The sequence below is a fragment of the Nicotiana tomentosiformis genome, chromosome 2 (assembly GCF_000390325.3).
Source record: "Nicotiana tomentosiformis chromosome 2, ASM39032v3, whole genome shotgun sequence".
Classification (NCBI taxonomy): domain Eukaryota; kingdom Viridiplantae; phylum Streptophyta; class Magnoliopsida; order Solanales; family Solanaceae; genus Nicotiana; species Nicotiana tomentosiformis.
Window position 1 is genome coordinate 24,696,971 of NC_090813.1, and position 26,171 is coordinate 24,723,141.

At 35.8% G+C, this 26,171-nt stretch overlaps 1 protein-coding gene across 1 annotated transcript; it reads right to left on the bottom strand.

Annotated features, from left to right (window-relative positions):
- Positions 1-14,688: 14,688 nt before the first annotated feature.
- Positions 14,689-26,021, bottom strand: LOC104091321 (calcium-dependent protein kinase 13-like). The gene is made up of 7 exons (XM_009596638.4): positions 24,893-26,021; positions 18,136-18,279; positions 17,850-18,002; positions 16,820-16,935; positions 16,568-16,735; positions 15,151-15,381; positions 14,689-15,058 (listed from the first exon to the last, which is right to left on the bottom strand). Exons 1-7 carry the CDS (start codon positions 25,521-25,523, stop codon positions 14,909-14,911), a joined length of 1,593 nt encoding a protein of 530 aa, XP_009594933.1. The 5' UTR covers positions 25,524-26,021; the 3' UTR covers positions 14,689-14,908.
- Positions 26,022-26,171: the final 150 nt, after the last annotated feature.

Genomic DNA, 26,171 nt, shown 5'->3' on the forward strand with positions numbered 1-26,171 from the left:
AATTCGTGGAGGAGACCTCGGAGCGCAGGTGCGAGGAATCTTCCGCACCTGCGAGGTCGCAGGTGCGAGTAGGCAATCGCAGAAGCGGACTTTGATGAGAGAGTCTGTTGTAGCAGAAGAGGAGGATTCTCCGCAGGGGTGGTCCCGCAGAAGCAGGATTTCTGGCCGCTTAAGAGGTTGGTCGGATTCTTACTGGTCTTCGCAGAAACGGGGATCTTTTCCGCAAAAGCGGAGACGCAGAAGCGCAAGAAGTTCCGCAGGTGCGGAAAGTCGTCTTGGCAGAATATATGCTAGCCAAGACGGGATTTGCTCATTTCATCTCATTTGTTTCTCTCTTGGAGCTGACTTTGGGGCGATTTCTGGAGGGCTATTTCATCCACCTCTTAGGGGTAAGTGTCTCTAAACCACTTCTGATTACATTTCATGAACATATGTGGGATTTTAATATGAAAATTGGTAGAAATTGTGAGATTTTGAATAAAACCTAGAATTTGGTATTTTTAGATTTTGACTACGAAATTGAACATGGAATTGGGAATAAATTATATATTCGAGTTCGTGATATTTTGGGTAACGTTTATCTTTGAAAATTTTCGGAATTCGGGCTCGTGGATCCGCCGAGGATTGACTTTGTTGACTTTTCGAGTGGAGTTGGGAATTGTTATAATTTAATTAATTATGATATTGGATTATATTTTTATTAGTTTTCATGATTGTTTGACTAGTTTCGGATCGATGGGAATTGGTTTGAGGTGCTAGAGAGGTGTTGGAGCCGGTTATAAAACTTCAGAGCGAAGTAAGTCTCGTGTCTAACCTTGTGAGGGAAACATTACCTTGTAGGTGTTATTCTTGTTATATGCTACATGTTGTGGGAGCTACACACGTATGAGGTGACGAGTGTCCGTGCGAATGCTAGAAATCCTGGTTATGTCCGGTAGACTTAGATTCACACCATGGTTTAACTATACTATTTGAGTTATCCTTGCATGTTTAATTACTTTATTTTGCATTATGACCTGATACTAGACTCGCGCAGAGTAATAGACTCGCTATTTTAGATATTCGACGAGCTACTTGATTAGCCGCGGAAAATTATTCTTCCCTTACGAATTTCTCCTGCATTGTGCGTATTCATCAAAAGGCTTTCTTAAATTTCATAACTCACACGTATATTCATGAGTGGGGTCAAGGACCCGTTAAAGATTTATATTCTAATGGATCGGGCCATATCGTCTCGGCTGGATATTGTACCACACTCTTATGGGATCGGGCCGTTCGCCTCGGCAGGATATTGTACCACACTCTTATGGGATCGGGACGTTCGCCTCTGCAGGATATTGTAACACACTGTTATGGGATCAGGTCGTTCGCCTCGGTAGTATTATGTATCATATTCTTATGGGATTGGTCTGTTCGCCTCGGCAGTATCATGTATCATATTCTTATGGGATCGGGTCATTCGCCTAGACATTTCTATAAAACACTCCTATGGGATCGGGTCGTTCGCCTTTGCAACTTCATGAAATACTCTTATGGGATCGGACTGTTTGCCTCGGCGGAATCGTGCGTAATATTTGACAAGAAGCCATTGTATCCGTGAGTTTTCCTGATTTGAGTTGTGACGACCTATCCGGTGGGGACCATATTATATATACTTCGGTTAAGGAGGTAACCGATATTTGAGAACTTGTGTTTACTGTTCAGAGGAGGATCGTACCACGTACCTATATTGTTTTACACTGTTTATTTACCATGCCTCCTACTTGTTTACTTTCTACTGTACTTGATTTATTGGACCACTAGTAAGTGTCGATGTCGACCCCTCGTCACTACTTCTCCGGGGTTAGGCTAGATACTTACTGGGTATGCATTGATTTACGTACTCATGTTACACTTCTGCGCTGATTGTGCAGGTATATATATTTCTGGTGGTCTTTTGGGTGTAAGGGCGCAGCTATTGCGGAGACTTTACGGGGATCTGCATTCTATATTACGATCCGCAGCATACAGAGCCTCCACAATAATTATTTATATTATTCTGTCTATCTTGTATTCCAGACAGATGTAGGATTGTCATTGTACCTTCTAGTAGATGCTCATGCACTTGTGACACCGAATTTTGGGGTGTTCTAGAATTTGTTTATGATTTTGCTTACCATTGAGACACCTTTAGTTTATATTTTACTTAAATCATGCGTATCTATGATTTCTGATGCATCGATCTCTCTATATAATAAGATTCATAATTTCAAAAATAATAAAATGAACATTTAAGTTAGTAGTTCACCGTTGGCTTGCCTAACGGCGACGTTGAGCGCCATCACGACCTATAGTGTGTTTTGGGTCATGACAATAATGAAAAGTTTGAGTTAATTATTTTCAAATTAAGAAAGTTATCATTATTTTTGAACGGACTAAATAAGAAATGTTGCAACATAAATTAGAACATGTGGAGTATAAAGTATCAAAATTATCTTTTTAAATGATTAGTGATAAAAGTTTTATATATTTTTTTTTATTTTCTCTCTCCTTATAAATTGAATAAACTTTTATATTTCCGCCAAATCATGTTATTAATAACTAGTGGTAGAAAAATGGTTAAAAGTAAATAGTTAACCACCCTATTATCCACTAAAAATTGGGTTGGATAACGAACTTTTTAAAAATGGGTCAAATATGATAAGAACCATATTATCCATTTAGAAAATGGATAACCAATGGATAACTAATGGATTTAACTTTTACATTTGTAAAGTCTCAGATTGGGGGTTCCTCAAGTTTGGGAGACTAGAAATTCTCCAAAAAGTGATCATATTCAGGAAGTCATGTATAATATGGATATATTATCCGCCAGTTAACCTGTTTTTATCTATATTTGTAACGACCCACCCGGTTATTTTGAGCATTTGTATTCTATTCAGCTATTTGAAGTCTGGAGAAGCATCGTATGGTGTATTATGACTTGTGTGAATCGTCGATTTTAGTTTTTGGGTTTTTCGGAATTGATTTGGAAGAATGATTCTCAACTAGGAAGCTTTAAGTCGGAAGAGTTGTCCAAGTTTGAATTTTTAGTACTTGATCTTGGATCGGAGTTTTGATGATTCTGTTAAGTCCGGATGGTAATTTTAGACTTGGGTGTATACCTGGATTTGCATTTGAATATTTCTAGAAGGTCTCTGCGCTATTTGGCGAAAGTTAAAAATTTGAAGGTTTGGAATGTTCATAAATTTGACCGGGAGTTGACTTTGATGATATCAGGTTCGGATTATTGTTTCGGGAATTGAAATAGCTTCGTTAGGTCATTTTGTACTTGTGTGCAAAATTTGAGTTCATTCCGAGTTGATTTGATAAGGTTCGGCACGAGTTTGAGAAGTTGAAAGATTCAAAATTCATTAAGTTCGATTTGAGGTGCGATTCGTGGTTTTGATGCTGTTATGCATGATTTGAGGCCTTGATTAAGTTCATGTTATGTTATGGGACTTATTGGTATGTTCATACGGGGTTCCGAGGAGCTCGAGTGAGTTTCGGATAGGTTTGGGTTGTGTTGCGCTCGTTTTTTATGTTTCGACGCCGTTTCTTCAAGTATAAATAATACCACATTAAGCAAATGAGCTTCAATTTCTGTTTTGATTAAAGCATTAGATCCGTATCGTAATTTTGGAACCATAGCAACTGGAATCATCAAGTTTCAACATCATTTGAGGAATTTATGATCATTTTACTAAGAATTGAGTTACCCGTTTTTTTTTCCAGATTAATTACGAAGTTGCAACTGAATTCGTATTTAAAATCTGCACTATTTCCAAATATCGAAACCAACATATCTCCTTCATTATAAGGTCCAATGGAGTTATTCAAAAGCCTAACTTGACTAGAATTTCACAAGAAATCCATTGGATGCATCAAAAGCGAGTTTCGGGATACATTTGGCATAAGAAACGAGGCAGAACAACTGGGCAGAAACATATAATATCGAGGGTTTGTTCATTTGGTCATATTTTGAGTTGGGGAGCTCGTATTTGGGCGATTTTTACCACATGGATTGGGGTAAGTTTTTATACTCGGTGTTGACTATATTTCATGAATCCATCTTCATTTTTGGCATTTGATTGATGATTTCAAAGTAAAATTTAGGAGTTTTTGTTTAAAATTTGATAAAATGAATTTTTGAGTTTTGAACATCGATACGGAATCGGATTTGAGTGAAACTAGTATGGCTAGACTCATAATTGAATGGATTATCGGATTTTATGAGTTTTGTCAGGTTCCGGGGTGCGAGCCCGGATTTGATTTTTTGGTTGACTTTGTGCTTTTGATTAAAGATTTAACCTTTATTGATTGGGTTTATTTCCTTTGGAATTATTTGATGTTCTTGAGTTTCTTTTGGTTATGTTTGAGCCGTTCTGAGGTCGGTACGCGCGAGATGGCATTTCTAGAGTATTGGTTGGCTTGCTCGGTATTGGATTTGGCTTGTTCGAGGTAAGTAACACTTCTAAACTTGGTGCTAAGGGTATGAACCCCTGAATATACGTGTTATGTGTTTGGTGTTGAGGTGACGCACATGCTAGGTAACGAGCGTGTGGGCGTGCACCGTATGAAATATGACTCGATTGATTTTGTGGTACTGTGTAATGATCTAATCTTATTTCTATCCATGAAATTTCTACTTGCTAGAGTAATTGAGTTGTGATCCATGTTAGAAACCATGTTTAGGCTAGATGCGTATTGTGTTGGGACCCACTAAGGTCTTTTTTGTTGTTGAGTTATTTGCTTAAATTGCAATTACATACTCATTCATTGCATATCATATCTCAGACTCTATTATCATTTGTCTCACATCATATTATCATTGTTTGGGCAGATTGACATGAGATTTGTGAGGCCGAGAGACTGGAGAGGATGATGACTGAGTGAGGCCGAGGGCCTGATTGTGAGTGATATTTATGGGATTGATCTGCACGTCGCAGCAGGATTTATTGATTCATGCCATGATTGGCTTATATTAGCGCTTGGGAAAGATCCGCCCCTCCAGAGTCTGACATACCAGCAGTGAGCGCAGGTACCTATTGAGTGCAAGTGCTGAGTGCGAGTGTCGAGTGATTGTGAGGATTGAGTGACTGTGAGGACTGAGTGACTGTGTGGACTGAGTGACTGTGAGGATTAAGTAACTAGGAGGACTGAGCGAATTGATACTCTGAGAAAATGCATATGATTTTTTTATCACTGCGTTGCATTACAGTTGGCATGCATACTTGCCATGTAGGCATCGAGATGCATTTCCTCATGTTGTACGGCATTGTGACATTCATGACTTCATATGCACATTGACATGTAGGCATAAAGATGTACTTTTCTCATGCCATCTGATAATGAAACTTCTTATCTGTTGTTGAAAGTTAATGGAAAAAATCATAATTTTCAGATTTACTCATATTTTGGTGATTTCGGTGAAAGATTTGGGTTTTACTGTTATACTTGAAAAGCATGTCTATTTTCTGGAGCTGTGAATGAGCTGAGCATCATGTCTTTGAGTTATTACTTGTACTGCTTTATGTATATTGTTACGAGTTGTTCCTGATTGTTGGTGTTGGACTCTGACCGTTGTCCAAACTCGTCACTACTTTTAACTTAAGGTTAGGTTTGTTACTTATTGAGTACATGGGGTCAGGTGTACTCATACTACACTTCTGCAGCTTGCGTGCAGATTTTGAATGTTGATGTTGCTATGTATAGTGGGAGCTGGCATTGAAGATGTACTTGTGTTCCGGTCATAGCTGCCTCTTATTATTGGTAGCTTTAGAATTATTAATTTGTTCATGTATATGTCAAACAGATAATGTATATATTTCATACCACCTTTGTAAACTCTAAATCTTAGAAACTCATGACTTGTACTACCAGTCCTTGGGAAGTGTATAAAAGTTCAGTTATTTCATCATTTATTTTCTCAGTAAATCTCATTAAATTTGATTGTTATTAGTTGACTTACCTAGCGGGTTGGGTTAGGTGCCATCACGACTAGTTGAATTTTGGGTCGTGATAATATTAAATATGGGTCGGGTCGGATAATTTATCTATTTTTTTATTAACTGCTTTCGACCCATCCCATATCCGACCCGACTCGCCAGTTTTTCATCCCTATTAATAACAATATCATAAAATTAAGATCAAATAATTATAAAGGGAGTCATTTTATAAACGGTAGGGGATTGTTACACAAATAACTGGCCAAATTCGTTATTTACTTTTTCTAGTCATATACATAGATTATACATTATTTATACATAATTATACACATATAATAATTAAATTATGCATATATTATACCCCAATCAACTATTTTTAGTTTACTTATTACTAGAGAAAGTAAAAAATAAATATCGCCGGCTAATCCCTATATAATTAGATGTGCCACCTAAACCGAGACACTAGAAATGCTATGTACACTAGGCTAAAATGGTGCCGACAACAGAGTTATCATTGTAGTGATTGCGGCTGGCCGTTCAATTTGGTGTACCAGTACGGCGGAAGCAAAACGAGGGGCAAGCAGCTAGTCCTACTCCTAATCCATCGTTATCCCTTTTATTTATGTGGCATATTTTTTTTATTAATATATTTTTAAAAGAATAATATATTTTTATATTTAAAATAATTTAACTTTATGCTTCTTATTCTATTCTTAGTAAGAAATTTTTATAATCACACAAATATTATGGACCCAAAACATTAACCATGCTTTTAAGATAAAAAGTTTTAATTATTTTTTAAATGTATAATGAATTAATATATCATATAAATTTAAATAAAATATTTATTTATCAAAGATATATGTTTGGCCGATGGAACTTTTCACGTGATCTATTTTTCTAGGAAAAATCTCACTTTATACTCATTAAGCCCAAACAATTTATCCTTTAATACTCATGTCCAAAGAATTTACTTTTCCTACCTATACGGTCTAAACTATTTACCCGCCTACCCAATCCCCTTTTCCTTTTCAATTTCTCTAAACAAGTAGAGTCCCACACCCCAAATGTTCCTTTCCCCTTTCAAAAAATACCCATAACTTAGTCTTTTTAGTGGATGATCAAAATTCAGTACAAACCCATGCATTTACCCAACTTTGTTTTTAGAATTTTCTATATAAATTTTAAAAGACAAGTTTTCTTATTATTGTACATGAATTTCATTCCAAAATCCTATTTCTATATTAGTATCTTCTTTTTTGTGTATTTATTTGTATTTCTGAGCCCATGTGTTGTTGTGGTTATATACTAAGTTTTTCAGATCTAATTTTTGTGTGTGTATGAAGACCCACCATTGTTGAGCTTGAAGCTCCTGAATTTAAAATTTTATTTTGAAGATTTATTGTTTGATTCAATGTGGATGTTATTAAATATTGCTTATAGTACATTCTAAAAGTTCATACTGAAATTTGATCGCATTTAGAGCTAATTTGAGGTGATTGAGATTGAATTTTTCTGCTGAAAATTGAAGAAAAACACAGTTACCCAATAGTATACCACTATGGTATACAATATGCTATAGGAGTATATAGCTATACTACAACAATATGTTATTATAGTATACAATATACTGCAACAGTATACTATAATAATTGAAGAAGAACACAGTTACCTAACAGTATACCACTATAATATACAATATATTGTAGGAGTATATAACTATACTGCAACAGTATACTGTTATAAGTATACAATATACTGTAATGGTATACTGTAATAATATGCAATATGATGTAACAGTATGTTGTAGTAGTATACAATATACCATAATAGTATATTTCGACTGCTATTTGTTGAATCATCTAGGAGCTATTGTGCAAAGCAAAAGTTATGATATAGTAACATTATATTGTTATAGTATACAATATAATATAACAGTATACCGGAATAAATAAGTCATTTTTAAATTTATAAATTTTTCCAACTAGGTCCTTGCAAATGTTTTCTTACATGAATTTTTTGATGGAGTTCCCTGAAAATAATATTCATTGTATAAGAAGTAGGTGTCGGAAGACATAAAATAGTAATATACCTATTCAGTATATTTATATGCAGTTTGGGTATACTATTGTGACAATTATTTTACAGTAACATTAAATACTAATATGCAATTTTATTATACTAATATACCTTTTTATTATAATGATATATAATTCTGGATCCTATGTGTTAGAAATATTTACATTAATACATATATTTAAAAAAAATACAATGAAAAAAAAAGAGAAGAGAAAACAGGTATAATGTATAAGTTGTTCTAATAATTGATTTAAAGAAGAAAAAAAAGATAAAAAGAAAGATAAATAGTATATTATACTACCAGTTATATTAAAGAAGTTGAATAAATCTTTACTATATCAGTTATCTTTTATTATGGTATAAAAAGAAGAAGAATAAAGAAAAGGAGCTAAAATAAGTGAATGTAATTAGATTATGTAGAATAAAAAGTAAAAGAAAAAGAGCTAAATTAATTTAGAAAAGGAAGAAATAAAGAAAATGAACAAAATGAAAGAAAAAAGAGAAAAAATAAAATAAAAGTAAGGAGCCAAAATTGAGTATGGAATCAGATTCCAATGAAAATAATAAAATAAAGAATAATATGATTTTAAAAAAGAACATAAAAGGAGAAAAGAGGAAAAAATAAAGAAAAAGGAGAAAAAAGAAAGGATAAAAATAGCCAATTACCCACAAAAACTATAATGAGTAGGAAATATAACTAGTTTAATGGGTAGATAAGAATAACTAATTTAGTTTTTATGGATAAATCTATAAAACTCTATTTTTATAGGCATGTGCCCTATTGTAAGTGATAGAACTTGCCGTAGTAGTCCTTGTCATAACCAAAGACAAATTAAATAGACAAACGTGGAAAAAAGAAGCTCATGGTTGTTTGTTTGTAAGTGAATGAACTTGCTCTTGTTTTCTGTCCTATTGTAATCGTAAATAGAATAGACATAACTAAAATATTTTTAGGAATTTTATACGCTTGTGTGCCAAAATTTTCTTTTCGCCATATTTTTATAGGCATGTGCCCTATTGTAAGTGATAGACATATAGCTTCTTTTCATGTCTGCAGCTAGCAAAGTCTATCTAGTTGCTCATTGCTCACCGCAAGCCTTTGACCTTTTGTCGGCTTGTCACAAATATAACAAATACTCGTGATCTTTACTTCAATGACAATTTTTTTAAAAAAAGAGTTAATTCTGTTTTGATATATGAAAAAATCAAATATGAACTATAAGAAAAATGTTCAAAAATCAATTAAAGTGGACCGTAGAGAGTAACATTTATTTATAAGTGAAACGTATGAATAGTTAAGCACTTTCAACCAATATCAATGGTTTCTCTAGTTATGAAGAAGTAAAATGTTCCAGCTTAAACCATAAAGCAAGCTTTATTCCAAATAATCATAGTCGAACATAAGACGCTCAACCGAAAGTGAATTATGACAAATCTTACATTGAAAATGATAAATATCGTTCATTGTACTCAAGGGTAGCTTAGTTTTTGTATGTATTTATTCGTTATAAATACTCCCTTGTACATGTAATTCTCTGATCATAAAGAATACGTATTGTTACATGGTATCAGAAGCTTTAGGTTTCTTGGTCGTTGCCTTCTCCTATTCCAGATCTCATGGCTTCCTCTCCTAATTCCTTTCACTCGGATACTTCTTCTCAAATTCCCGTTGTTCTTCTCTATCCTCTCCTCCTTCGTATTCTTCCATATCTATTTCTAACAGTAAAAACTTAGTCCCGACGGTTCTTGACTACTCCAACTACATGCGGAGAGAACTTTTTTGTGAGTTTTTAAGGGACATGGAGTTTATGACTTTATAGATGGAAGCTTTCCTTGCCCGAATCGCACAATCAATAATGATGATGGCACCTCTGCCCTAATCTTTCCTTTAAACAATGGATTCAACTCGATTCCATTGTATTATCGTGGATTCAAGAGACAATCTTCCAAGAGATTCTTCAAGTGATTCTGCGTCCGAACCATTCACTCACCTCTAGAGAGGCATGGCTAGAAATTGAACGCCTCTTTCGTGATCAAGTGAGTTCCCGAACTCTTCAATGAAGGTCCAATTTCATAATCTCAAAAAAGGTGATCTCTCAATCAATGACTATGTCCACCGTTTAAAATCTATAGCGGATGCCTTAATCTCCATTGACAATCCTATTTCTGAGACTGATCTTGTCCTTCATATCCTCTCCGGTTTTCCTCCAGATTACATGCATGTAAGTACATCTATTTCTACAAGAATTTCGCTTCCCTCATTTGTTGAAACTCGATCTCTCCTCTTCCTCCATGAATCACAGTTAAATAATTTTTCTTTGTCCAATACTACGCTTGTTGCCAAGCAACACTCCTTCTCTCACGGTCGTGGTAGAAACCAAAATGGTGGTCGACACTCCACTGCTGGTCGTGGAAGGGGTCGTCACAATCTTGGATCTCACAAAAACTTTTCTACTTCATCTTCACAATATTCTCCGCGCCCCCAATCTTCTTCTATTTTAGGACCACCACCTTCTACCCTACTTCCATATTTTTCCATCTCTATGCCCGTGCATTCGTTTGTCCAGTGTCAACTTTGTCTTCAACCCAATCACTCTACTCGTGAATGTCCATCTCTTAGTTCTAGGGCGTATTTGTCTGATGTTCAGTCTTCCACTTCTACTCGTTCTGTTGTTTCTCCCAGTGATACAAAATGGTTTGTTGACACAGGTGCCTCATCCCATATGACTCCAAATGCAAGCAATCTCTCCTCCGTGACTCCATACATTGGTTCTGAGAGTTATTGTGGTAATGGTTCTCAACTTCCTATCGCATTTATTGGTCATGGTAATATCTCTACTCCGTCTTCCTCCTTTTCTCTTAATAATGTTCTTATTGTTCCTAATTTTTCTACTAGTTTACTTACTGTTCGAAAGTTTACCACAGATAATAAATGTTCCATTTGAATTTGATTCTTGTGGTTTCTCTATTAAGGACATCAAGACGAAGACAATTCTTCTCAGGTGCAATAGTCTCGGACCTATATTCACTCTCCTCTTTCATTGGTGATGTTGCTTCCAAAACCTTTGTTGTTCGTCTTCCTCCAATTCCTTAGCATCAACGTTTAGGACATCCAAGTCGTGCAGTTCTAGCTCGATTAGTTAGAGATAATAAATTTTCTTGTTCATCTTTAAATAGTTTAGCTTCACTATGTAAACGCTTGCCAGCTTGGCAAGCACCATAAACTTCCGTTTATGGAGTCTCCATCTTGTACTACTTTTCCTTTTGAATTATTATATTACCAACTTGCTCATTTGTTGACAAAGGCTCTCCCATCACCAAGGTTACTTATGTTTCGTGACAAGCTCTGTGTTCTTCCAGATATCGCATCGTTTGTTGTTGTGGGGGGGGGGATAAATATCGTTCATTGTACTCAAGGGTAGCTTAGTCTTTTTATGTATTTATTCGTTATAATTACTCCTTTGTACATGTAATTCTCTGATCATAAAGAATACGTATTGTTACAAAAAATACTCTTTTCTTTTCAACAAAGCATTAACATATATTTCACATGATGGCGAACATAACACAATATCAAGCCACGATTTTCATTATCAATGTCAATTCCTTCTGCATACAAACCTTAACAGCAAATACAATGTACTCCCTCCGTTCTCCATTACTTGTCACGTTTCGTTTATCTATAGTCCATTTAACTAATATTTGAAGTTAAATTAGATTAGATTATCTCAATATTTAAAAATTGAAAGTTACGTATTTGAAAATTATATGAAAAGTATTATAATTTGTAATTCTCCTCGTATCACAATATGGTAAAAATATACATGTTAAGAAGTTCATATAATTTAACTCTCGAGAAGCGAAACGTGGCAACTAAATGAAAAAAGAGGAAGTATATCACTAGCTCACAGGCCCCTTAGCTAAAAGCTCACAATATATATATATGATGCATCGTGCCGTTGTAAAGAATAAAAGGAGGATGTTGAATATCTAATAGTACTATTTTTCAACCCCCTTCCCCTTATCTGAAAACTTCCAAGTTCTATTTACTTTTCTCTTTGTAAAGATTAATCAATGAATGACATGTGATACTGGGAGGCGGCTAAGGGTTCGAGTCACGGAGGCAACCATTAATGCCTCAATTATGATAGGTTATCTACATTAGTTCCTTTGGGGTGCGATCCTTCTTGAATATTGCATGAATAAGAAATACTTAGTGTAACGGGTTACCCTTCCCATGTTATGTTATGTTATGTTGGGAGATCATTAAAGTTAATTCATTAATCAAGACAAATAATACGAATGTCTAAATCACTTGAACTCGTGTTTCTGGATATTCATTGTTCCATGCACGCTAATGACACTAACAAATTTGCACTTTCAACCTTACTTTACAGTCAACTATACATATATATTTATTAATAGATGAAAACTCTAATGATATTCCCATTCCCATGAAAAGGAGTAAAATGTTGAAGGATGCATGCATATGAATGGACAGAGAACACCCTCAAAGTCATTTCCAAAGCAGTAAAAAATGAATTTGCCACGGAAAAATGAAGAAAAAAATAGAATGCTATGAATAAAATAAGAAGAGGAACACGACGACGATAACTTGATAACGATTTGTGCAATAAAAAGCATGTGCTTTCCACTAGATAAAGTTAAGAGTATCGGTGTTTATCCAATATCGGCTAATTTGGCTTTGAACAACTTCAAGATGATTATATTTACACTCATCACATCACTACTATATGCAAGTGTAAGTTCATTAATGAAAAGAAATATAAAATATCAGAATTTGTCGTGAGACGGAAATATTAAGACGAAACGATAATTGCATCTGACTTTTGAAGAAGTAACAATAAAATAAAAATGTTAAATATGACATTAAACGTCAAAATTACATTAGGACGAATTACTCATTCGTCATAGTTGTTTTTTTCTTAAGAACGTGTTTACGCGAAATAAACCTCTTGTTAACTCCATTAAATAAATTGGAGTCTCTAATGAGACAAATCAAAGAAGAAAAAGGATAGCTCATATAAATGTATTCAGTAGCTTGATGAAATTTTCTTTTATTATTAGTCAGAAGGTTCCAACATCGGATGCTTGAAGGAGAAAAAAACATCAAAAGGTATGGTCAAAGGATAGTTCTCTTTACCCCCAATAACCAGGTTCGACTTTGGGAATGAAGTATATATTCTTTGGTAGGAAACGATTAAAATTTCTGCTGTGCTTCCGAATTAGTCAGCTAGGTCATGGACACTACCAAATACTTGTGATCATGGGCGGAGCTAGTGCATACGTTTGCGGGTCGTCCGAACCTAGTAGTTTTGATTCAAACTCTATATTTATTTTTAAAAATTTATTAAATATGCACACTATTAATCTAGACTTAACTCTTAAGCTTCAAATTGACATCAAATAGTAAATAGAGAAATCTACGTGATATGCTCACGGGAAATAATAGCGTTAAACTTATTTTGAGAAGTGTTTTTTTCAAAAGTGCTTTTGAAAAATATACTTTTGAAGAGAAGCAGTTTGTGTTTGGCTATCACTCTGAAAAGCACTTTTGAACAATAATTTGTGTTTGATCAAGCTTTTCAAAAAGTGCTTTTAAGTATCAAATTACGAATAAGGGCATGAATAGATTTACTTAATAGTTAATATTATAAGTAAATAAATAATCTCAAAAAATTATTATTACAGGCAATAATTAAATATTTTTATTTTATTTAAGTAAAATATGAAAATAAAATTAAAAAGTACTTTAATTCTTTTAATATTATTCAAATATATTAAAAATCATTCAACAAATATAAAAGCATTCACCCCTAAAGTCACTATATATTAAAAAAACTATCCTAAAAATAAGAAGAAATACTTATACATTTAATATCCTAAGTATTAGATTTAACGGTTATTTTGATATATACTATATTTTGTTTAGGGTATTTTTGGTAAGAAGAAAAGTCAAAACTGCATTTGCTTCTGCTTTTGGGAAGCTATTTTTTCTGTTTCTCATAAACTGCTTCTGCTTCTTCCCAAAAGCATTTTTTTCCCCAAAAAAACTTGGCCAAACACCTTAAGAAAAAAAATATTTTTGGGAAAAAAAATATTTTTGGCGTTTGGAGAAGCTTGGCCAAATAAGTGGTTCCAGATCATCAAAAGTTTTAGTTAGTACTCTTTGGAAATTTTTCGCTTCCAATCTAGTATCTTAAAAAAAAATATAGGATCAAATAATCAGTTGTAATATGTTCCTTCATTCTTTACCGCTGAAAATTTTTTTCCGCTGTTCGGGTGGCACTGTATTTGATTCAGTTAATTCCCATTTTACTATCTTTAATTAACATTGCCTTACTATGCTAATTTTTATTTCATTATTCCTCCCACTTGCTAGTTTAAGCGATTTTTGTATTTGCTGTTTCATCTTCAATGGAGTAGAAGGCAATAATTCGTTCGAGATATTAAAACAGAAAGCACACCAATGACCCATGTCTGCCAGAAACCGGGAACCATCAACAAACGAGATAGCAGAGCTGCAGCCTGATCTAAAACCATAAAGCAGAACAGAAAAATTAAGATCTACACACTAAAAATAAAGTACAAATTAAAAAACTTGAGAGAGAGACACAAACTATGGTCTACTAAGTTTCCAAGTTTTTGATTTGGTGACCAAGATAAGTGAAGAGGAAAGAATCATACAATATGTGTAGCCAACAGCTATAAACTAATTGGTTTACTCACAAACAATCTAAACCGAACCCCACAAACAATAACAAGATACTGAAGTACGATAAAAATGCACATCGGATACAGTAACTACATTTTGATGAATGTAAGAGTGGCCTCTATGAACTTTACTCATTCCCCAAGTTAAGTGAACCATCCTTCATTAGCTTCACACTCAGACTATTAAATCTCCCTCTTGAGTAATGTCGAGAAGCCTTTCTCCAATCTGTCCCAGTTTTCATCATGGCTGCAAATTCATCATAGCTGATGCGGCCATCCTGCAAATATGAAAAGAGAATATAAAAAAAATCATCCTACTCTGTATTCATATTTAGTTGTAGCTAGGTGATTTGTATGCTGGTCTGTTTACCTTGTCCGTATCAACTTCCAGGAATATGTCATTAGCAACATTGGTACAGTCCTCTGATCCGTCCTCCATCAATGCATCCCGAAGCTCGTCTGGTTCGATATAACCATTTTTATCCTTGTCAAAGAAGGAGAAAGCTCTGTGCAGATGTTCATCATTTGCCATCCTTTGAAGATGGAGTGAAATAGCAATAAATTCGCCATAGTCCAGAGTCCCTTTCCCGTTAGTATCAATCTGTTAGGAAATACCTGCCTTATTAATATTTGTGGCATTGTTACTTGATTTTTATCGAATTACGTTCCATTTTGCCATTGTTCCTTTTCACGTGTTCTATTAGGGGAAAGAGGAGAGCTTTTACTTGCTTTTATATTAAGTGGGCGTTTGGCCATAAGAATTGTAAAATTCCAAAAAAAAAGTGAAAAAAATTTTCAAGTGAAAATGGCATTTGAAAATTAGAGTTGTGTTTGGACATGAATATAATTTTGGGTTGTTTCTGAAGTTTTGTGAGTGATCTGAGGGAAAATTTTGAAAAACAGCTTTTTGGAGTTTCTCAAATTTTCAAAAAATTCCAAAATTCATCTTCTAGTGAAAATTGAAAATTTTATGGCCAAACACTGATTTCGAAAAAAGTGAGAATGTTTCGAAAAAAAGTGAAAAAATTCTTATGTCCAAACGGGCTCCAAGTATTTTGATCATTAGCTGCATTTTAATGATAATGCCAGCAACAAATTATAAGTGGACAGCATAATAATCCATACCAGTTAATAAATATAAAACCTCAGCGCTGAAGAGGAACATTTAAACGAGCTTAGGGATCAAATCACAGTGCCATACATCAAACAGACAGAATTCAAGAAATGGTCACAGACAGAACAGAGGTAGTCATCCATTGTCCTTATCGGGGGGGGGGGGGGGTGAGAGAAGTCATCCATTAATCTAGAGATAAGTCAACTTATGTTCCTTTTAGAGATGAACTCCCTAACTATAGAAAAGAAGACCGTAAAACTTCCCCAAGAAATCCAAAATCAAAAGGAAGATTGTGTAATTCTTTTCCACTTATTTTTCTTTCCTCATCCCTCCTCTCCTAACCATTCCTTCTTTTTCCCTTTTTTACTGATAAATGAAGTCTCTCTCCCTCCTCCTCTAGTTCCAAACTTCTCATGTTTTACTCTGCTAATTGTCCATGAGAGACGACAAATATATAAATTTCTCAGCAGGATAAATCTATCCTAGAACAAGGTTGGTCAAATAGATAGAAGTCTAACAGGCAACATACACATTATGGAGGAGGTTTTATAACAATATGTGAGATGATAAAGATTGCAGATACAATAAGCAAGCTCATGTATTCATTGACCTAGGGCAAAAATGGGATACTGAGACAAATGTTTTTCAAAAAGGAACGGGCAGGTGTACTCACAGCTTCAATAAGCATCTTCACTTCAGATTCCGCCAGCTGTGAATTGACCTTGTGAAGTCCAGCTTTCAGTTCTTCAATAGAAACAATACCATCATTATCAGTATCAATCTTGCTAAACATTTCTTTGAGGTCTTCAACTTCTTCATTAGACAAGAAATCAGCAATCACCTGCATTTGACAGCGCACCTTTTAGTGTTTCTAAGAGCACGAATGTTAGTATAGTTCGAAAAATCATACGAGTAATAAACTAACCCTGAGAGCTTTCCTCTTAAACCTATTCATCAGTGCAAACTGCTTAAGTCTTGACTTAACCATATCCCCAAGAGGAACATTTGGAGCCTTCTTAGCATTTAGAAGCCAATGATGTTCTGCAAGGGAAAAACGTTCATTACACAAAATACAAGAAAACCACATTCAAGCTTCAAAATGGAGGTTATTTGCTAATTTTCCAAATTCATCAAATTCAGCAGTGTCTATTTATTGAAAAACTCAGCAGCCATAATTTATATTTTTTTAGTTGTTGGATAAGATAGAACTAAGAAAGTCAAAAGTTCACCAAAACAAACAACTCAGGAAGTCCCAATTAAAGTAGTTTGCAAGACAACTATGACATTCTATTTATTTCTTTACGTTTATATTTCACTGTGATTAAGGATCTTACTCAGTTTTAGCTACCCCCTTGTTACAAGTTTTCTGAAAGTTCACTAGTTTCCCCTCCCCCTCTTTTTCCTTCCGCATCATTCTTTGTCCGAAGTTGCACGGGTTGTTTGAGGTTTAAAGTACATCTCCTTAATTTTCTCCAACATTTTAAGCCTCATTGAGGCAAAACATAATGGCGTACAAGCAAGAGCACAAGGTACCAAGAGCACCTCTTAAAAAATCTGAGTGAACCACATAATAGTTTAGATATGTTTTTTTTAAGTACCACATTTTAGTTTAGATATCAAATTTAGATAGTCAAACCAATGTGAAAAATGTATAGGACATTCATCACATGGCAATTAGCCTGTTTCTGCCATTGTCCGATTTCAATGGTTGCTGAGATCTCAACCTCACTTGCTGAACCCTCCCAACTGGCTTATTAGTACAAACTCAAAATGTGTTATTTTAGCAAGTCATCTCTTTGACCCAGGTAATATGTAAAGTCCACGAATGTTTGCCTGAACAATCCAAAGATGTTCCCTCATTATGCTTCTTAAAAATCTGTCCCCTGTGGTGAGGCAAGGTTTTCTCAAAGATCATAGAGCACTTTGAGAATAAACAACATGTAAGCCCAACTTACCAAGTACTTCTTTTGCAGTCAGTCGTAGCTTTGGATCTGGCTCCAGCATTTGCCGTACAAGATTCTTAGCACTGTCTGAAATACTTGGCCAGGGCTCACGCTTGAAATCTATTGCCCCGCGTAAGATGGCCTGGGCAACTCCTTGTTCAGATTCTGCAACAGAAGAGTCCCTTTAATCAAATGAGAGAAAGCAAGTGAGAGTATACAGATGAATTGGAAAAGGGGAAGGAATAATTTTTTGAGAAGAAAAGGGGAAGGGATAATCAAATATTGGAAGTGCATTTACCGGCCCAAAATGGAGGAACCCCACATAACAAAATATATAAAATGACTCCTGCACTCCATATATCTATTTCTGGTCCATAGTTCCGCTTGAGCACTTCTGGAGCCATATAATAAGGGCTTCCTACTATTTCAGAAAACTTCTCACCTAGAACCAAAGAACTTTCAAGATTAAACATGATTTGAGTGCTATAGAAATAACAACTTACCCAAATTAACAGATGAAAAATGCTTCCACTAGTCAAAGATTTGGTAGAAAACAACTCGACTATAGGACCAAACAATTGGTGCAACCACAAAAGTCATTTTGATAACAGAGAAAGAGAGTGTCCACTCCACATAAAAGTTAGCTTAGCTAAAGGAGGAAATCAAGAGAATATGTCAAAGGATGTTTCATGCAAAAAGACACTAATTCCTGGAACAAATCTTAAAGGCCTGAACTACGCTTCAGAAGTAATTGGAAAGATGTCTATTACAAAGTCACGACCTTCTGTATTTGGGAGAGAGAAAATGTGAAAAACTTTATCCTAGAATTTAGCTAGTAGTCTAGACTCTTGCTTCCCCAATATTAAGCATAAATAGGGGAAAAAAGAGGATGTTATAAAGACAACCAGAAAAAGATACTACTCAAGTGACGAGAAAGAACTACTATGTTACTGTTTGCAAACTGAAGTCTTGCACGCAAAGCCCAAAATAACAAACTCTTGAGCTTTCACATACTTCTACACCCACCCCCACCCCCCCAAAACCAAGAGATGGTTCCTACATTAATTTGGCCACATCAATAGTTGACAAAAGTCCCACATCAGCGATAAATGGAGTATTTGATCTCCTTATATGGTCTAGGGTAGTTCTCACCTCATGAGCTAACTTTTTGGGTTGACTTAGGTCCAAAGTCAATTTCTTATAATCGTATTAGAGCCCTACCCATCCCAATTCTTGATTTACGCGATGTTGGGTCCCCGTGCTATATTGCCCATGCTCCAGATGTCCGGTATTGGGCCGGGGGGTGTCATAAGTCCCACATCGGCTATGGATGGAGGTCTTCATATATGGTCTTTGGCAATCCTCAGCTCATAAGCTAACTTTTGGGGTTGGTTTAAGCTCAAGGTCCATATCTTATCAATAATTGCATGTATTCCATGTTGTCTATAATGCATAGGGAACACAATATGGCAACTCATGCAATCAGCAATCGTGCAAGCATAGGTCTCACGATATGGTAAATCAAGTCATCACCAATTGCGCAATGCTGTTTAATAGGCCATTCACTATCCAAAATCAGAGAACAGAAATACAGGATAGAGAACAATGATATCTTTCTATTCTTAAATTTTACAAATGTTCGCCCCATCACATAAAACTGTAGTTCAATACATTCGACAAGGCTGCTTCTGAATAACCAAGCATCAGAAGTATGCCATAATTCAAATGAAGGTGCATCTATAAAGTGCACTCTCAACCTGATCATTTCTTAAATCAGTGATGCAAACATACATTAACGTAAGCCATAGACATCAATAACTTCTTCGCATCACTAAGAGCTTCTAGCAGTAAGATGCAAGCAGACAAGAGTTTCCCAATCCTGCACAAAGACAACAAAGACAACAGTATTTCTACAACGTTTTGACTTTTGGTTAAATATATACTCCCTCCGTCCCAATTTATGTGGCACCATTTGACTTGGCACGGAGTTTAATAAAAAAATGAAAATTTTTGAAACTTGTGGTCTAAAACAAGCCTTAGATATTTGTGTGGCTACAAATCATCTTATTAAGGGTACAATGGAAACTTTTAAGTTAAATTGTTCTAAATATTTTAAGATGACATTCTTTTTGGGACAAACTAAAAAGGAAAGAGTGTCACATAAATTAGGACGGAGGGAGTAGTAGTTTAGGCTTTTATAATAACTTTTGGAGGCAATAGGCAGAATAAGCTTCAACCGTCATCATATATGATGGTATTAAAAATAAATAGCCAGAGGAACTATAAGTTGATAGAAGGGACCAGACAGGTGCAAGTTGGCATGAGCCTGATTCTTTTATATGGCCTTAGCATCAAGCAGCCAATCAACGAAAAAGCATGCTGTATTGAAACTTAGCTGATATGCAATTCTTCAATGTAACCTGTATCAAGCACTTCTCACAAATTGGAGACCAAGAAACTTGCTATGAAAGTATTTTCTAAACATTTTGCAACTAGCACAATCCTATCAACACAAACTGAATAAGAGAAATCACAGTAAGCTCCAAATTCTAATGCATAAATTTGAAATGTCAAAGGCAAGCCCAATGCATCATATCACAGCAAGCCCAATTCGTCCAACATAATACAATCAATCTCAGGCCTCAAAAGAGCCTCATTACAATTGAAAGAAGCACAACCCTCTATCTTCATGATAAACAGTTAGGCCAACCATTAGGCTTTCATTTGTTTGTTAAAAGTATCCCCTTTCCTAACTAATCCAATTCCCGTCATAGCACACTATATCTCCATTCAACCATAGATTTCCATCAGACAAACATCACTTTAGCATTTTTCCGCTGTTAAGCTGTTCGCTGGTTAGCTAGTTCAACACTAGAGGACAAAAAAAAGGGAGAAAGTTTTTGTTCACAGCATCAACTTATCAAAAGACATTAAATTAATACAGGTTCATCATTTTTTTTTGATAATGGTAACAAATTTTATAAAAGAGTAAAATATTTACAAGAGATTGTGTGAGCCACATTCAGACCCCAAAAGATCAGAGACTGCGTAGCCTATTCTGTTCAATTACATTTCTTCTAGCAAATCTAGTAAAGAGTGTACATCCTCCCTATAGCTCTCTTTACACCAAAAATGAAATAACAAAAAATAATTAAGCTTAATTTTCTGGTAAGAGCTAGGCCTATCTTCAAAAATCCTGGCATTCCTTTCCTTCCATATGATCCACCAGATGCAAGCAGGAACTACTTTCCACCATTTCTTCTGCTTAATATTTGCACCTCCATTGTTCCAGCTACTTAGAAGAAATGTAGTGTTATTGGGCATTGTCCATGAGATTCCGGCCAAATTTAGAAATGCCAAAGTTGAATAGTGACTGGACAGTGTATAAAGAGATGGGATGCTGACTCCCCATCTTTGCCGCAAAGACTACACCTAGCTTGTAGCTGAATTCCTCTCCTAATAAGATTATCCTGGGTTAGAACAGCTTCCCTTGCTACTAACCGTGTGAAACATAAGACTTTTGTGGGCACCCTGACCCTCCAAATTTGTTTCCATGGCCATCCTTGAGTAGGATTAGTAATAGTGTTGAAGAAATGATAAGCAGATTTCACTGAAAATGCTCCTGATTTGTGACCTTTCCACATTAAAACATCTTCCTCTTCTGTGAGACCTTGGAAGGCTTCTAAGGTTTCCCAGAATTCTACTACACTTTGCAACTTCTAGTCATTTAAGTTCCTTCTGAAAATAATATTCCACCCATGTGTGGATTTTGCTTCTGCTACTGAAATTCTTGGGTTCGCAGCAATGTTATATAAGTCTGGAAACTGATCATTCAGAGGAGTGTGCCCAAACCATGTGTCACACCAGAAGAGAACTCTTCTTCCATTTCCAACCTTGATACTAGAATGATCAGCAATGAACCTCCATTGTCCCTAATTGTTTTCCATATACAGACTCCATATGGGGATGATACTGGTTTGGTGCACCAAGGTCCTCCATGGCCATACTTCTCTTGTATCACCCTTCTCCATAAAGCTGTTTCCTCCAAATTATACCTCCATAACCATTTTGCAAGGAGATTGTTGTTCTGTGCCTTTAGGTTTCTAATACCTAAACCGCCTGCCTGCTCAGAACACAAAAGAGTATCCCATTTGACTAAGTGAATAGCCTTTTTCTCACTATTTCCTTGCCAGATAAAATTTCTTCTTAGAGAATCAATCTTTTTCCTCACCTTACTTGGTATTAGGAATAAGGACATCACATCGGAAGGTAGTGCATCTAAGACACTATTCACCAGAGTCACCCTGCCTCCAAGTGACAAGTATTGACTCTTCCATCTTGAATGTCTTTTTTCACTCCTTTCAATCACCCCTTGCCAGATTTCTTGCGACTTGTTTTTGGAGCCCAAAGGAAGGCCTAGATATTTAGTAGGTAGGTTCTCTGTTCCACATTCCAAAATATTAGCCAAATTTTATATGTTTGGAACTTCATTTACCTGATATAGCTTACTCTTTCCCCAGTTAACATGTAAGCCTACAACAACTTCAAAGGTTGTTAATATCAGTCTGAGATGAAGCATCTCTTCTGGTTGAGTTCCCATGAAAATGATAGAGTCGTCTGCATACAGGAGATGTGAAATCTCTAGGCTGCAATTTGGTCTGTTAGACACCTTGAAACCCTTGATCCAACCATTTGACTTTGCAGTGTTGATCATCTGATTCAACCCTTCCATTGCCATCAGAAACAAAAAGGGGGATAAAGGATCCCCTTGCCTTAACCCCCTTTCTGAAGAGAAAAAACCTTGTGGTGAGCCATTAATCAAGATAGAGAATTTTACAGTGCTAACACAGAAACGGATCCAGTTAATCCACTTAGTTCCAAAGCCCACATCAGACATTAATCTCAGGAGGAACTTCCAGTTGACATGGTCGTAGGCCTTCTCTATATCCAGCTTGCATAGAACACCTGGAATTTTGCTTTTGAGTCTAGAGTCAACCACCACATTAGTAATAAGAGAAGCATCCATGATTTATCTTCCTTTTATGAAAGCCATTTGATGACCTCCAATGAACTTGTTAATTACAGTCTTTAGCCTCTCAGTTAAGACTTTGGCTATAATCTTGTAAACACTTCCAATCAAGCTAATTGGCCTAAAATCTTTAAGTTCTCTAGCCTCATTCTTCTTTGGGATAAGAGCCACATAGGATGCATTTAAGCTCTTTTCAAAGTATTCATTAGAGTGAAAATTCTTCAGGGTCAACATGACATCTTCCTTGACTGTTGGCCAGCATTTCTGGAAAAAAACCATGGTGAAGCCATCAGGTCCAGGTGCTTTGTCTGAAACACAGGACTTGAGGCATTCCACCACTTCCTGTTCTTCAAACTCTCTTTGTAACCATAAACGTTCCTCTTCTGTTAGTAAGTTCCCCCTATCAAGATTATAGTTTGGCCTCCATATTTCAGGTTCAGCGTACAACTTCTGATAGAAGTCTATGATTTCATTCTTGATTTCTACAGAGTTTGTGGTCGTTTGCCCTTGCACCTCCAGCTTATCAATGTGATTATATCTCCTATGTGCATTAGCCATTTTGTGGAAGAACTTCGTATTCTTGTCCCCTTGTTTCAGCCATAAGGATCTGGACCTTTGCCTCCATGCTGTCTTTTCATGCTTAGCTAACTCCTGAATTTCTAGCATGAGGCCAGCCTTTTCCAGTAATTCTCCTTCAGTGAGCTTTCTGTTTTCTTGAATCTGATCAAATACTGAGATGTTACTGAGAATTGTCTTCTTCCTTTTCTCTAGACTGCCATGCTCTTCCTTATTCCACTCTTTTAGCTTCGTTTTGAGGAGTTTTAATTTGGTGGCTAGCACAAAATCTGGCCTACCAACAATCACAAAGGAATTCCACCAAGTTTGCACTTTTGAGGGAAACTCTTCAACATATAACCACCAATTTTCAAATTTAAAATAAGATTTGTTGAGTTCCCATTCCCCACATTTCAAAGAGATTGGTGTATGATCAGATATTACCTTTGGGAGAAGGCTCTGTCTAATAAAACTAAATTCCTCATCCCACTCCATAGAGAAAAGAAATCTGTCTATTCTAGAAGCACATTCAGAGTTGTCACCTTGGTTCCAGGTGAACTAGTTTATCGTGGATTGTTACACTAGGCTCAGTTCATTGTTGATGTCAATGTGTTACCAATGGTCAACCAAGTCACATAGAACTATCAATGCTTACTGTTGAAGACATAATTAAGTAATTAAAGTTGTGATGTCTAACCGCCACTCATTAGCAAAACGAATTTTCACGTCCTTGACTCATTAAAAACAAAAAGGCCTGCATGTGAGGAGGTAAGTTAAAAACATAATTAAGTAATTAAAGTGTGCACTCTTTAACAGTTTAAGTTTTTAGATGAAATGGTCACGCATTTCAACACTTACAAGAAAAAAGGACACAATTACGGGGCACTAACAGCTGAACTCATCTACACTTTAGCATGTACATGTAGCATTCAATACTTGATAGACAACCTTATTACCATTTCCATGCAAAATTGTATCAATTGTCTGCTATGATTTCAGTTTTTTAATTTCACCTATTCAATTAACGATGAGCCTTTTAGTTAGCACAAAAGTCATCAAAACTGAGAAGACACCAAGCGATGAACATCATACAACACAGCTTCTAACTAATGCAGCCAAAATTGCTAGTCGCAAGCGTGCTACTGCAATAACATTTTAGTCAAACTAACCAACATTCCTTTTTCATTTTCATTAAACCAACCCATCACTCAAGTAATGTATTACCTCTTCTATCCTCACTTTGAAAAAGCAACATCTCATAAAAAGCATCAAGAAGGAATTGAATCCTAAGAGTTCTTCTTCTCACCACACATTAGATAAAAAAATCACCACTTTCTAGGTCTGATTAATTGACATTAACATCATAAAATAAAATCCTGAGCAAAAATTTCACTCAATTACCAAACAAAAGGCATAACAATTCAAACATACATTTTCCTAACCGCGCGCCAATTAAAAGCTTCCTACTTACCAGGCTTGTAGAAAATCGATAATCCAAAATCAATAGCTTTCAAAGGTGAATTCTCCTTTTTATTAGCATACAAAAAGTTCTCAGGCTTCAAGTCTCTATGGATCACCCCATGCTTATGGCAGAGCTGCACGACCTCCATAATCGTCCGCGTGACAGCAGCAGCAGCTCGCTCCGTGTAATGCCCCCGAGCCACGATCCTATCAAACAGCTCCCCACCCTCACACAACTCCATAACCAAATGCACCGCATTCTCATCCTCACACGCCTCCTTTAACCTCACTATACTCGAATCCCTTGGCAAATGCTTCATAATTGCCACTTCTCGCCTTACATCCTCCACATCCACAGCCGTCCTCAGCTTCCTCTTCGAAATCGACTTGCAAGCCAATTCGTCTCTACTGCTACGATCGATGCAAAGGTAAGTCACTCCAAATTCACCCCTGCCTAATTCTCTATCAATTATATACCTCTCCTCGATATTCTCCTTCTTTATATCAGTTAACACAGTGATCTGCTTCTGCTTCTGCTTGTTGCCGGACTTCTCTTTCCGGCCGTGATCGTTGCCGGAGTAGTTAGATGACTTTACATCTTCTCTAGCTACAGCTGCCGGAGATCTACAGCAGTTCCCCATTTGCAATCAAATTTAACCTTTTTCAAGATAGGGTTTCACATAATTCAAGTGTAAAACCCAAACCCTATGAGCTCAAAGCAAGTACAATAGTAGCCAATGCTCGATCCATGATTCTAAATTGTATATATAAGTTCAATCTGTACCTATATTTTGAAGCTATAAATTGTGACAAAATCCACATAAACTCCTTAAAATCGGCCACTGAGAGTAGAAAATGTGAATGGTGGAGTGATTTCTGGGGATAGAAGATTACGGTGGGGTGCTGTACGGTAACGGTTCAGAAGCTTTAGTAATGTGAAAGCTGATTCAATTTTTTTCTAATTGGTAAGAATATACAATGAAAATGAAAATGCAACTGACATGGATTTAATTAACGGTGATAATGTATTGGATGGAGTGTGTATATCTTGTTAGGTGTGATTTTTGTCGGCTAACTGAACGGTCGGAACGGGACGGAGAGGGAGCAGAAGAAGCAATAGGGGGGTTTGGGTTTTTGTGTTGTTTCTATTTTTTTTAATATATATATATATATATATATATATATATATATATATATATATAAAAACTTGGTTGCTCTAGTGGTAAGCATTCTCCACGAGTTCTTTGAGGGAGGGAGCCGAGGGTCTATCGGAAGTAGTCTCTCTACCC